Raw genomic sequence first — 13,662 nt, 5'->3', positions numbered from 1 at the left:
ATAGGTAAAGCTTTTGATTCTGTTTCAAAAAAAAAATCTAGTTGCACCTTGATTTATTTGAGATTTTTATTGGAAGGACACTAAGTAGGATAGCTGAAGGTTTATTTGTTGATTATCAAGTATGAGCAAAGAGGAAAACATTGCTTATCGATTAAGCTGTTGCGAGAGCCTGTTGCTTATGCTATCATGGTGAGGATCACGCTTGGGAAACGAGGGCAATTCGAGTTCTGCCTATGTTTGTTTTTCCTGCCGTATCTTCTATGATGTATTCAGCAGTTGTAAACTTCCCGAGGATGCGTAAGTTTCTTGAAACTCCTGTCAGGACATTTTGTATATTTAGTAATCCCAGTATTCGAAATAATTGTTTGTTAAGTGCGAAGCTCTTTGTTAATTGGTTCCTTCTACCATTCAACAGCATGTTCATATATGTCAGAGGATCGTACTAATCCCTGGATGCTGGGCCCAATTTTATCGTAAAGTTCCTAACTTCAATTTAAAATAATTCAGCGAGCATCCATTCTTTTCATTTCTGATAAGTATGCTTCACAATAAAATCCACAATATATGCATACACTAGCAACACAGTTTTCTTTTCTTTTCTTTTCTTTTTGTCCCATCTTTTGTATTTGTGCCGGATATATAGGTAGCTGCAGTACATCAAAGCAATATACAAAAAATTGAAGTCCGTTTACACATATACCTGATACTAGTTTGGTAGGGAAAATGAATTCTGAGAATGTGTTGCGCATGCGAAGCTAGGTAGTGCTGTGCTTGCGAAACCAGCACCAGAACGCATGCGAAGTTAGGTAATTTGCACAAGCAATGCGTTTGCCAGTTAGTTACTCACGGAAAATGCAACGCATTTGGCCGTGGTCGAGGCCGATATATACTGGCTTTGTCAAGTTGAATTGGGAGGTGCCTCCCCTGTCCACGGCCACGTGACCGAACACTCCAACACAACTATGCCGCCACTCACCTTCCTCCTCCTGCTGCTGCCGATCGCCGGCGTGGCTTCCTCCCCTGCGCCGGCAGGCTGCCCCAACTATGCCTGCGGGAACGTCGCTGTCCGCTACCCCTTCTGGGTCGGCAACGACACGGGCGCGCATTGCGGCTACACTGGCTTCGGGTTGGAGTGCCGCCACGGCACGCCCGTGCTCCGCCTGCCGTCGGGCGAGTACGGGATCACCAGCATCAGCTACGGCAGTACACCGGCAATATCCGCCTTCGACATCGCCCTCCTAAACGCCACGTGCCCGGACGTCGCCGGCCGAAGCCTCCACCTCCTGCCGGGCTCGCCGCCGCCCCTGTCGCTCACGGCGAGGAACACAAACGTGAGCTTCCTCCTCAACTGCACGTTCACGTTCAGAGGGGTCTCCCGCGGGCACCTCATCCCGTGTCTGTTGGACCGGCACAACGTTACCTTCTCCTTCTACATCCCCGACGGTTGGCTACCTCCGCACGAGCAGGCCCGGCTCTGCCAGGAGGTCGTCACCATGCCGGTGCTGGGCATAGGCGACGACGTCCTGCTGGCGCTCAGAGCAGGGTTCGAACTCACCTGGGCGCCGGCGGCTGGAGGGCCGTGCCGATCCTGCGAGCAAGCCGGTGGCTTCTGCGGCCAGCGCCGTGGGCAGTTCAACTGCTTCACTGCATCCAAACATGAAGGTGCGTGTCAATCCTCTTTTAGCCAAGAAAACTGTAGACGCCGCATTGCACAGCACATGACACATGAAATGTCCAAATGGGATGAGAAAGCCTTATAAATTGTTACCATCCCAAGCATGTGCATGCATGCATCGCAAGCAAAAAAAAAAACAGGTCTCTGTATCTTATGGAGAATTTAGGGGTAGCCACCAAGGTAGTTGGTATGTAATGTAGAAACTAGAAATATGCTTACTTTTATACCATCAAAACTAATCCAACCAAATATTATATCCAATCCTGTGTATGAAAATGGCATTTTCTAATACTAACTGAATCATCAATTAATACAGCACTGATACTTTAACATTATGCGGTTATGTTGTTGCATAATAATAAAAGATTGCAAGTTCAAGGGACCTCACAATTCCAGTAAAATATTACACAGTCATAAATTCACTTGTGGCAGAAAAGGGAAATAAACCAGAATTCATAACATAGATTAGTGACTTGTTATCCTTGTTTATCCGATGCTCCAAATACTTCTTTAGAATATCATCGACAGTGGGAGATCGACGTAGTTTTACAAGCTGCAAAACAAGCAAAATGTTTAAGGTGAGGTCATCAAGTTGCATCAGAGAATTTCCTGGAGATAATCGAACCAAGCAATGAGATTCAGCTAACAAGTCTATAGGAACTGGTTCTCACGTTTATGATAAAAAATGATGAGGGTAACAAATTTAAATTTCTAGTAACTAAGATTTCAAGTCCAGGTATAGTGCAGTAACCATATGATCCTCCAACGGGGACTTCATGGATGATGGTGCAGGGTTTCTACCACTGTTAAAGATTTCTAGTTTAGGACAAACTGTTATCTAAAGCTAGTGGACATGATACCCTCCTTATAGTGCACATGTCTCTGCCCCAGGGACCAAAGAAAGTCCACTAACTACAACTTGCATAATTGCACACCAGTAAGAAGTCGAGTTGGATGGCATTATGATAGAAGATTTTGTTAGAAGCCCATGTTTGACACATGTTTAGTACCTCTTAAGGATACAATTGGTTTCTTAAGTCAGATAGGATCAGGTTTCCATTTGGAAACTATTTAAGTTAATCACAAAATAATAGATCAGAATAGTCGGATTGCATGAGGAGATGGGATTAGTTGCAACTGAAAGTTGATTGGTCCTAAAAAGGAAGTCTTATATGGTATTTTCACTCAATTGAGAAACATTTTTATTTCCAAGCCAAGCGCAGCTCAGAGCCTCATTGCACCTGGCAACGAGGGTGGGCCTGAGTTATTTATGTGACCTTTTTTCAATCTTGTCATAAGACAGATTTCTTGTCTTTCCCACGAATGCAAATCCCCCATGGCTGGTAGGAATGATGCTTGAAACAGAAACTCAAATATCAAGGCTGGTCAGCTCACTAGGTGGAAAGGAAGACAAACGAACCTAAAAAAAATATTTATTTTGTATTAAAATGTTGGTATCTGCTTGTTCAGAATTAACATAATATACTCTTGTTTTTAAGTTCTCTTCTGAACCATCTTTCTCTGAAGGATAACAAGCGAATTTCTTCAGCTTGGTCTAGGAAAGCAATCTAGGTTGGATACTGCTAGAATGCTAGATTTCACTCATATTCTATATTCTTTCTTTTGCAGGCGGGAAGGGGATTACTGTTAGGATGTATGTGTACATCGCAGTCTTTTCTTTCATACTCCTCGGTGGTTTCACTGCATGTTACTGCACTCACCGTGATAAGAAGAAGCGCCAGGCAGAAGCGGAAGCCGAAGCCGAAGCCGATACTCATGGCTTTCTGCAGGACAGAGGTAGTATTGAGATGCAAGAAATTCGGCTTCTTCATCCGTATCGTCAGAATAGGACTACTCGTGATGATGAGATTGAGTCTCAGGTCAGCCCATCTAGCAGCTCGGGTGATTATGGTGGCAAGGATGATGAAGATGAGGCAGCCGCAGCTTCTCAGCATCGTCGCGGGAAGGAGCCTGTTTATGGCTGAGCGCTAGATTCTTCTATATTGTTGCACTGGTCAACACAAGCAGACTAGTTTCCCCTGTTTTTCTGTTATGCAGACTTGGTTCTTTGTTTTAGATGTTTCATTCGGGCGAGGCTCTGTTTCATGATGATCATCCTCTGCCATCTCTCTACTTTTTATGTTCGCTATGAACCTTAGCTGTGTGCGGGGCCTGGCCTTGTTTTTACTTTCCCTAAATTGAACACTGTAAAGTTTCATTTCATATGAAATGGAGCTGGGGCTGAACTAAAAAAAGAGGTCCAAGAGCAACGTGCTGATGCTGCATCGAGGGCTGCTGCTGTAGAGGTCCGTTTAACTTTATTTATACCATGTTTCTGAGGTCATTATCTCACTGTTTTGACTTGGTACTTTCTCTATGCGAAGTGCTCTGATTTAGAGGCGAAGCTCAAATCTAAACGGTAAGTAAAATAAGTCCAAAACTATGATGTTGAAAATTTCAGATGCCTAAACACATGATGTGGATTAGAAATATTATTTAATGAGCTCCTGTGAAAGTTAAACACATGATGTTTTGACTTGTCGTTTCCAGCAAATCAATTTTATTGTCCAGCAAATCAATCAACAGGATGGTAGCAATATGCTAATTGCAGCTTCTAATTGATTTGCATAGATTCAATTAGCATATTGCTACCATCCTGTTCTTACATAAACATCTATCTCGGAAATTGCTGTGAGAAAATGCATTGCAACAAAACAGATATCCTCATTATATTGTCTTGTTACGCTGCCCTGGACTGACATGATTGTTCACACGATTTTGTGGGAGTCTGATGAAGATGGTCTAACCTTATCAGTGAGCAACGAAGCACCCGAGAGGAATATTATCTGGCTGCCGGTGCAGGAAGCTACCGCCGACTCGCATTGGCAGTACGTCAGCGAAGCAGCAGTCCTAGCCCTTCTCCCGCGCCTCCTTTGCTAGCCTCGATTAACTCCTTGGTGCTCGCGGCGATAGACCATGGAATCAGAGCGGGAAAATCAAAGGGTGAGATCGACAAGAATGGTGGGGCGAGCGCATGGCTGGTTTTTTTATGCACGGCGACACTTGCCGTTGGGGTGAGCGACCTTGTCCTGATGGGGAGGGGGCTCACTGGTGGCGGGAAGCACATCGTGGATGGAGGAGCGGAGTCTGGCGCAGAGGCATCGAACGCCGGTGTCGGTGGCCGCTGCCGCGGCTCCACCTCTGTTTGCCCCCAGCGCTTGGTCACCTGACCTTCCACCTGGGCTGCCTGGTCTCCGGTCGCCTGCAGAAACCGTAAGGAGAATGTGGTTGTCGAGGCCACCGGCGGGGAGGCAGGGAACCGAGATTCGGTCGCCGGCGGTGGGGGAGACAGAGGAAGTGAATGGGGATAAGAGTGAGGCTGTGAGAGGCAAAAGCTTTTTATTTAGAGCAAGGAGGCGACGGGGATGGTAAATGGGTGTGTCTGCGATTTCACACCTCTCCATCTTCTTCCTCTTTTGTTAGATTTGTTTATGCAGTAAAAAGAATGAATTCTGCCGCCGCCTGCCGTCATAAGGATTGGTGGTTGGGCCGGAGGTAAGGGAAGGTCGGGTTCTCCTTCTTAGGCGTGTTCCTTCTTGATCGTACCAGTACATGCCTTCACCATTTTCTCCAACTGATCATTTTATTTTCTTCACAGATTTCTTTGTCTGGTTCGGTGATGTGTTCTCATCATGGATGTTCTTCCTTCTTCATCAGGCAACGTGGCCTGGAAACCATCTAGACCTGGAAACAATCTAGACGATGACCAGAGTGCCCATGATATTGTTCAAGAAGCGGTGCTTGGCTGCTTCGTCCTCTGACCGGCCGCTCTAGCCTCTCCAGCATTGGAGCGATTGAGATTCCCACTCAGCCGCTTAGCCACGGCCTAGATTGTCATCCTCGCCACCTTCTCTATTTTCCGCTTCGCCTGGTTAGAGAGGTGTACTCATCCCGGTTGTTCTTCCATCCGAATTCCATCCGCATCAGGTGATGTTAATTTTTAGTTCATTTGGTTTTCTTAGCGATGTTTTAATTTCTAACTTATTCTTCTTTGTTTGTTCTTGTAGCTCCAACCTGAGCCCCACAACTTCTTGGTTCACGACGCCGCCATCTAGGTTGTCGGAAAAATCATACTCAACCACTGTCGCAGGTTGCTCCTCGCCATCGCTCGCACTGATTGGACTACAGGGGTGAGGTGGCACATGTCACCTTGCGGCTGCCATTTTCACGGCATTTGAGTTTTCCACCACTGTAAGTGATATCGGTGGTGCAAAATCAATCTGCTTGATGCCATGAAGTTTTAAGCCAATAGCCAGGCAGCGGCCTCTTCAATAGAGGTATATGTCGCCTCAATCTTTCCAGGTTTTGCACCCCAGCAAAGGACATGTTTTTTTTCTTCTGAAATAGCAATCTAATTGCAGGTCCTAATGTCAAATTATCTATGTTCAGACAAGTAGGCAACTGAAGGACATGTGTTTTTTCTTCTGAAAACACCAATCTAATAGCAGGTCCTAATGTCAACTTATCTGTGTTCAGACAAGTAGGAAACAACAAACTTATGTTCAGTGTAAAGATACATACAAACATCAGTATAGGCGTTTGCACACTGCACTTCGTAAACTGGGAGATGTGCATGTGTTATAGTTTGCATGATAAGATGTTCTGAACTGTGTTCTAATGTTCCCCACCCCCCGGCGTGATGTGCATTCATGTTTTCTTCTTATATGATCATTTCTTGCTTTCTAGCTTTAGAATAAGACCTTTGTACTGCATTTTTTTACCTATGTTTCATTGTATTGTTGCTCACCTAGATTTTGGGTATTATGCATTGCCAGTGCTCCTGCTTTGCAGATTCAGATATGCAAAGTGATTTGGGTTGGCTATATTTTAACAGTTTTAAATTGCCTGGTTTCACTTTGATTCAGTTTGTTTTAGGTATAACTGAGAGTATGCACAATGATAAAAAGTAAAGCTATTTATCTATCTTCAATGTGATTGACTGGTTAGGTCTTTCTTGAGTAAACAATTGATCATACAAATAAGACAACAATTTTCTGCATGGGATCTTTTTCTTTATTATAGGTGTTGCTTTCAAACAAATTTTCTGTTTCTTATTTACAGATGTGTTAACTGAGCAGTTTCTGCAAGGTCTAATATAATGAGCCATTCGTATTATTTTAGGTGTCAAATATGAACATACTGGAAATATTGCATGTTTACCTGTGTTCTTGCCTTAGGCATTGCTCGAATGACCAGTCTAGACATGTATTACTTTTGGGTTCCCTTATTCTTACATACTACTACAGTTTATCTGATCTACACACAAAGAAGTTATATTTAGCATGACCCAAAATTGCAGGTGCATTTCCCTTTATTTTCATAAGATGTTCGGAAGGCTCAGGTAATTTATTTGACTTAAGACATATAAAAACTTATACCTGCAGGTATTTCATTGAACCTTGGAGAGGACGACGGACCCAGGAGTTCGCCCACTGGAAGTACCACATGCTCGGCAAGTTCGGGTGCCGCATCAGCCTCGATCACCAAAACACCGACAGCCTGCCAAAGAACCTCTACCGCCTCTCCTCTGCGCTCCTCTTGGAGATGGACGCTGCTGGTTTCCAGCCAGACCTGCATCACTGCAACAATTTACAGTAGGTTATTCATCACAGAAAATTTTCAGCAATACTTTTCAAGTTGCATAGGTCGGCACAACTTCTGAATTTTGCATTTACCATAGTATCTCCAGAACAATGATCATTATTTTTTAGATTTAGTCCTTGGCTAAACAAATATCTCGACAAAAGATTCGAAGGAAAGTACTGCTACAGATTTATACCAAGATATTGAACAACTGTGATAAGTTTCCAGCTTTTCATGCTAAAAAAAGCTATACTTAGAATTATTTTTTGTTAGCATAGATGTTGTTTAAATTTGTGAACCGATGTGCTGATAAATATATATGTTATAATCTGTCTCGCTACTTTCCTTTAGACGACCTTAAAAAGGAAACGAGGAACCATAGAACTCTGTTGGACAAGATAATACACACACCGCAAACAAAGGAAACATGCTCTTAATAATTTAGGCAAGAGAATCATACCAATTAATAGCAGATCGGCCCGACTCAGCTTTTGTTGTTCTCTATTCAATGTAACTATATGCTGCCCCCTAGCTCTTCTTTATCCAGAAGCTCATTGAAAAAATCAGCAACGTCCCCCGCCACAGCACGTAGAGGCTCTCCGAGGCCCAGCCAGCGTGGCGGCGCTCTCCCGCTCCAGCACTACCCGCAGCTTCATCTTGAGCCCGTGCGGTGGTGCGGTTCGAGCTTCGGTGGCGTCCCGTGCTACATCACTACCCGCAGCTTCATCTTGAGCCCGTGCGGTGGTGCGGTTCGAGCTTCGGTGGCACCCCGTGCTCCAGCCAGCGGCGGCACGACTAACAGATCTCCCTTTCCGGCTTGGTGCTTCTGTTCTTCTCCACGGTTCACCTACCACACCTCACTTCTATAACACCAGCCAAGAAGAGGAAAAATCAGGAGCTACCCAGTCGACTAAGAATAGGTACCTGTCTAAAATTAGCGGTCCTACAAGAGTGTAACTGATCACAACTATATAATCAACTTTTGAGCTGCCTACCCTTCGCAGTGCAATGCATGATAAAAAAAAAAGTCAACAAGGAGCTATTCCCTCCAAAAAACAAACAGCATCGTTTGCCACATAAGCACTCCAGATATATACCTACAGGACAAATTACAGGAATCGTCGCAATATAGTAACACAGCTCTGTTCTTTTCCCCCAATCAGATGGCAAACTCCATTAGATCAGCCCACCCTAGACAAAGACAACAAAAGCGAGAGCAGAACCAATGAAGAAGCAATTTCGTTTGAAACTTTTGTTCCATCAATCCCAATTATCAGAAGAAGAAGAAGAAGAAGAATGCAATGGCATTGTAAACCTGTGTACATTTCTTTTAGTATTCTGTAAAACTAGGTACCTACCTATCCATGTATAATCACCTCAGTTATGCTACTCTGTTCCTATATGACTCTGTTTGCTAAAACTAGAAGCTGCCTTCCTTATGAAAAAATTGTATCCATGGAAATCACATTTGCTTACTAGGCCGAGGCACTCCAACCAGAATCTACTTCACTCACAAAGAAACTGCATGCAACGAAGTATAAATATACCAATAATCTATCTGTTTAATTGTTTATATATGATATAGAAATCCACACAACATCCAGTCGTACTATCCTTTTTCTATACTGCTCCGTTTTTGCTAAATAAATGAAACCATGTTGGTTTGGTTCGGTTACTGCAGCTTTTACTAAATTGATCGACTCTTTGCGTTGTTGTATAAGCGTTTGTGTAGTAATGCTAATGTAGTTGTAGGAAAACTGGAAAAGTACTTCCTTTTGTCTGTGTTCGTTATATTATGAGGTTTTCTTCCTAAAAGATTTAGTGCATAGAGACTAAACACAGTATGTCAAAATTAATGTGAAGAAAACGCGAGAGGCTTCTGTTCGTCCACTTAGATTTGAACCACACAGCTGATGTAGCCAAATTATTAGAGGACAAATTACACAACAGCCATATCTTAACACACGCTCATCTAAATTTGGGATGCTTTTTGCTATTTTTGTTTCAGCATATTTACATAAGCAGAGATCAGAGCTAGGCATGATACTCAAAACGAGAATGAAACTGAGAACTCCAGGCACTTACGTATGCTAGGGAGGAAAAGAGCAGCATACCAAGATTAAGTTGCATATACCAGCCATTGTGCCGAATCTTGGCCGAAGGTAGAAATCCACCACCACATACACCGTCAAAATCGAACTTCTCCCACTCCTGCCGCCCGCCAGTTCCCCCTTGCCCGCGAACTTGCTGGCTGGGCCGGCGACGCGGCGACCGAAGAAAACTCGATCCCCCGCTCTTCCCAGGTCCTGGTCGCCGACCTCGCCCTCCCCAGCAGCTCGGCTCTACAACTCGGTGCCTACACATCGGCGCCACACCAGCGGCAGCGTGTCGGAACGAGACCAATCAGCGTGCTCGGCGCTCCTCTTGCGTCTGGCGCAGCCACGCACTCGCCGCCTTTGCCTTCTCCCGCGACAGCTAGAGCTGGGTCTGGCCATGCGCCGATTCTACAACTCCGTCCTGCCTCCACTCTGATCTATTAATGTTGGATTTTGCAACGACGCGGAGAGCATCCTCCTACTTCCTCTGTCTCTGGCTTATCCTTTGCTCCAGACTTCTCACTCTCTTTTTCCTCATTCACTTTTCCTCTGGGTGTTTCAGTCAATCATTGTCCGGTATAGAAAAATATGGAGGTACGAAACATTACGGCAAGCATTATGGCAGGCCAAAGTGTGTAACACGGCCCACCCCATCAATAATGCCGAGCCAATAAAATTGTACAATAAGGTAACCTTTTTTGGACCGAACATGAGCCCTCCGTTGGTATTTTTTTCTTCTGCTAAAGAAAAGATAAGTAATTTCTTTATGCCCTTAAAAAAGTAATTTCTTTACCTAAAAAAGTACTTCCTATGTCTGTCAAAGAATTTCGCAAGTTTATCTAAATTTAGGTGTATTTATACACTTATCTCTGACATCTTCTTATGGACGAAGGAAGTATATTTTAGGGACTCAAAGTTAGCATACTTTTTTATAACTAATCATATTCTTTTTGCAGTATTAATTTTTCAGGTATAGTCTAGCAATGATAAACAATAGCATGGAGGGTTGCATCAATATATTTACTATCTACGACATGCCCGTAATACATGGGAACCTTACGTGCAACTTCGCCTCGCGAGGAGAACCTTTTATAAACAAATAAAATCCATTGCGATATAAACAAATCCTCCACAAGCAATCTCTTCTTTCTTAAACTCATCTATAATATGTCTCTCATACCACCATAAGCGTTCCTCCTCAAACAGTAAAATCCATCAACAATAAAATCTTTCTCCAACACCGTAGACAGCACGGGCGCGGCGTGCGCCGTGCCGCATACTTCCTAGTAGATTGTTAAGATTGATTAAAAAAAAAGATTGGGAGTACACTTCCATTCAGATTTACTGATTAGCTAAACCCTAAAACTTAGACACAACTGATGTATGTATATATTTGGCATATGCTGCGACTAATGGCTACGGGGAACTATATAAATAAAATATTTCTTTTGCTTTTAGTAGGCATCAAAGGATCATTGATTTTCAGCTTAATCTTCAGAAAGCACGGAGTATATATTGTATTTCAAAAACCATGTTCACAAATTTTACAGTAAGCTGGGAACAAGGGCAACAAAAGATGAAATGAAGATTAGATAAGAAACATAAACCGAATAAGCACATATATTGTTTTAGCTTTTAGGGCTTTCCACAAAAATAAGTACCCACAAACGAACCAAAGGGCATTGTTGCACGTTGGGCTTTTGCCAAAGCCACTCGTTTACCTTCATACGTGAAAAAGCACGAAAATAGGTGCTTCTCGAGCTTCTCTTCTTACCTCTCGAAACGGTTTCAGTTATTGGACATGTCGTTTGTCGAATTTACGTGCAGACTGTCACCGCAAAGCCCATCCGATGGAATGCATTTTCATCAAAGCCGTTTTGCCACCGCAAGGCCCCTAGCACCGAGCGGCCCTCCGTCGCCAATCCCGCCTCCTCACCAAAGCCGCCCTCCCGCTGTCGTTTCCCTTAATACGTAGCGCTGTCGGACTCCCGAACGCCAAGTGAAGCGTCGCCTCTCGGCCGGATGACTTCCAGCTCGTGGTCCGGTCTCCTCCAAATCTGGTCCATCTCCAGCAAGCATCCAAGCACCTCCAAGCCGGACGACCTACTCCTTCCGGAAATCCGACCCCGATCTACAGAATCAGCCGATCGATACTCATGATCTCAGATGCAGCGATGGAGCTGCGCTCATGTGGTAGCGATCCCCGCGCACGATTATAACTGCAGTATCACCAGTGGGTAATAAAATTTGTTTGGCCTGAGATCAACAATATGACGCTCTCTCTCTCTTTCTCACCAGAGATTTCCTTTTCCATTTCATTTTACTTGATTAACTTATGTGTTTTCATAAACAAGTCTGAGATATAACGAGCTCCTATATCACCCAGTTTCAGAAATAGAAGATGACAAGTGTGGGTTTTCTCTACAGCTAGCTGGTACTCCTAAATCCCTTGCTTCTCAAGACACTTGTAATGAAGGTAACTCTCCTTTCCAAACAACTCATTTTTATACTTTTATATCTTACTATTTGGTAGTTGGAATCAAATCTAGGACATGCTGGCCATAAGCAAGCTAGCTGGTAGCAGATAAACAGGGTTAAGTTTCCATGCATAGAGGGTATATTGGAAATTTAATCATGGACCCACTTTATCTTTTTGTTAATTACAGAATCTGCGTGCCAAAAGTCGTTATTCGGTTTTAAGTTTTCAACTTATTTGCATGCATACTTTTATATGAAAAAATCATAATCATAATGTGCTAATTGTAATTTGTATGCCCTTCTTTTTCTATGTACCCTTTCTGTATGAGATATTTTTCCAGTGCTTATGATTTAGTTTTCCTGGGTTGCTATGGCAGTGTTATCTATATTTCTTGCTACCATCGACGGTTGCATCAAGTCTTGACAAACCATCTGCTGTTGTGTCTTCACGCCAAAGATGCAAAGTCCACTGTCCTTGCCCCATGCCGTGCCACATAATCCGCAGAAGCAGTTGGTCCACGTCGAAGGCAGATGCGGCCGTGTGGAGCGCGCCATTGGTGCGGAGGATGGCTAATACACAGGGGTGGACGCACTGTCGAATCCTCTACGTGCATCCATCTGCAATCCATGGGAGTCCATGGGTGTCGTCACCGGTGGTGCAACTTACCGGCGACGGCACGGCTGCCATCTCCTGCATCTCCATCTCCTCGTCCATGGTAGATGTGAAAGGGCGGGAAGCAGCCATGTTGGTTCATCAATACAATAGGCTTCCAGCGTCCACACCTGGTATTGCACATAGGCTACTACGTCACTGTTGTTCACCTCCATCATCCACAGGACAGGTAACTGAATGAAGGCATGAACAGGGATGCTAGCTAGCTGATTATGGTGTAATTGGAATGATATATGTGTTGTGTAAATTTTCCTATTGGGGTTTTTGTTTTTGAAAATGGTCATTCTACTGATTCACTCAAACATCTCTGGGCATAGTTTGTAGGGGAACATAAACGAGGTGTATGGCCCAAGTTTTTTGCCATCAAATTTGATCTTATTTCTTGTTTTTTTCCTTTGAAAAGACTATATACAACTAACGAACTTATTATATTGTACATAGACTACATACCTCATACGTTCACATCTTTGTATATGAATAAAGTTATTTGATGTTAAGATGCCAAAAGATCTTACTTTTACATTATATATCCCAGGATGAGTTTCTGATGAAATTGCTAAAGGTTTCCTTGTGGAAAAAATGTTCTTGTATTGGGCATTGACATCCGGTTTCTCTGCACTCTTTGGTTTGCATAAGAGTCCATACCTGCTTGAAGCATCCGAGTCTTGATGTTTGCATATTCTTTTTTTAGGAGCTATCATGTACACCCAATATGAACATGACCCAAGACTACCAGGCATTGATACAGTTGTAGACACGAGAAGGTCACCGAGAAGGACACCATGAAGTAGTATCTATTCACGTTGTTCATTTGTTTTTGATTCCAGCTCCAATTGCTGGTGGTGACTGGTGGGATTAGGTAGGTGTCGTGTTCTTTTGTTGTCAAAATACAACTCCAATTGCTGGTAGTGAGGGATAGGATCAGGCATGTGCAGCTCAAAGTTCATAGTTTGATTTTATTCCCTTTATTACTTATCCGGTTGTAATACTTTACATGAACTAGGTCGTGCTCTACTAAATTCGCACCTACTAAACATGAGCCTATTGGAATGTTAGTATGCATTATTTGTTGGATTATTAGGCAATTTTCGTGTAAG

The 13,662-nt window shown here is 43.5% G+C and overlaps 1 protein-coding gene across 7 annotated transcripts; it reads right to left on the bottom strand.

Moving 5' to 3' along the window:
- Positions 1 to 588: 588 nt before the first annotated feature.
- LOC124652844 lies at positions 589 to 9,973 on the bottom strand. 7 transcript variants are annotated; one of them, XR_006987761.1, is made up of 5 exons: positions 9,433 to 9,973; positions 7,779 to 8,181; positions 7,114 to 7,314; positions 6,896 to 6,991; positions 1,944 to 2,228 (listed from the first exon to the last, which is right to left on the bottom strand). XR_006987761.1 is itself a non-coding variant. In XM_047191888.1 (4 exons), exons 1-4 carry the CDS (start codon positions 9,680 to 9,682, stop codon positions 1,239 to 1,241), a joined length of 699 nt encoding a protein of 232 aa, XP_047047844.1. In that variant the 5' UTR covers positions 9,683 to 9,973; the 3' UTR covers positions 589 to 1,238. The 7 variants fall into 7 exon arrangements, 2 of the variants coding, with proteins under 2 accessions (XP_047047844.1, XP_047047845.1); XM_047191888.1 differs by lacking the exons at positions 1,944 to 2,228; positions 6,896 to 6,991; positions 7,779 to 8,181 and adding exons at positions 589 to 1,397; positions 1,556 to 1,644; XR_006987760.1 differs by lacking the exon at positions 6,896 to 6,991.
- Positions 9,974 to 13,662: the final 3,689 nt, after the last annotated feature.

Source organism: Lolium rigidum, chromosome 5 (assembly GCF_022539505.1).
Source record: "Lolium rigidum isolate FL_2022 chromosome 5, APGP_CSIRO_Lrig_0.1, whole genome shotgun sequence".
Lineage (NCBI taxonomy): Eukaryota > Viridiplantae > Streptophyta > Magnoliopsida > Poales > Poaceae > Lolium > Lolium rigidum.
The sequence above is the reverse complement of the archived record's forward strand: the minus strand, read 5'-3'. Positions and strand labels throughout refer to the sequence as shown.

What these genes read in the sequence shown, in the direction of transcription:
- LOC124652844 (XM_047191888.1), bottom strand. Translation starts at nt 9,682, where the DNA reads ATGTGTAGGCACCGAGTTGTAGAGCCGAGCTGCTGGGGAGGGCGAGGT. An exon ending in GTATATGCAACTTAATCTTG is followed by an intron (nt 7,315 to 9,432) that starts GTATGCTGCTCT and finishes AAATTGTTGCAG; the next exon opens with TGATGCAGGTCTGGCTGGAA. An exon ending in CTCCAGCCGCCGGCGCCCAG is followed by an intron (nt 1,398 to 1,555) that starts GTGAGTTCGAAC and finishes CCGGTCCAACAG; the next exon opens with ACACGGGATGAGGTGCCCGC.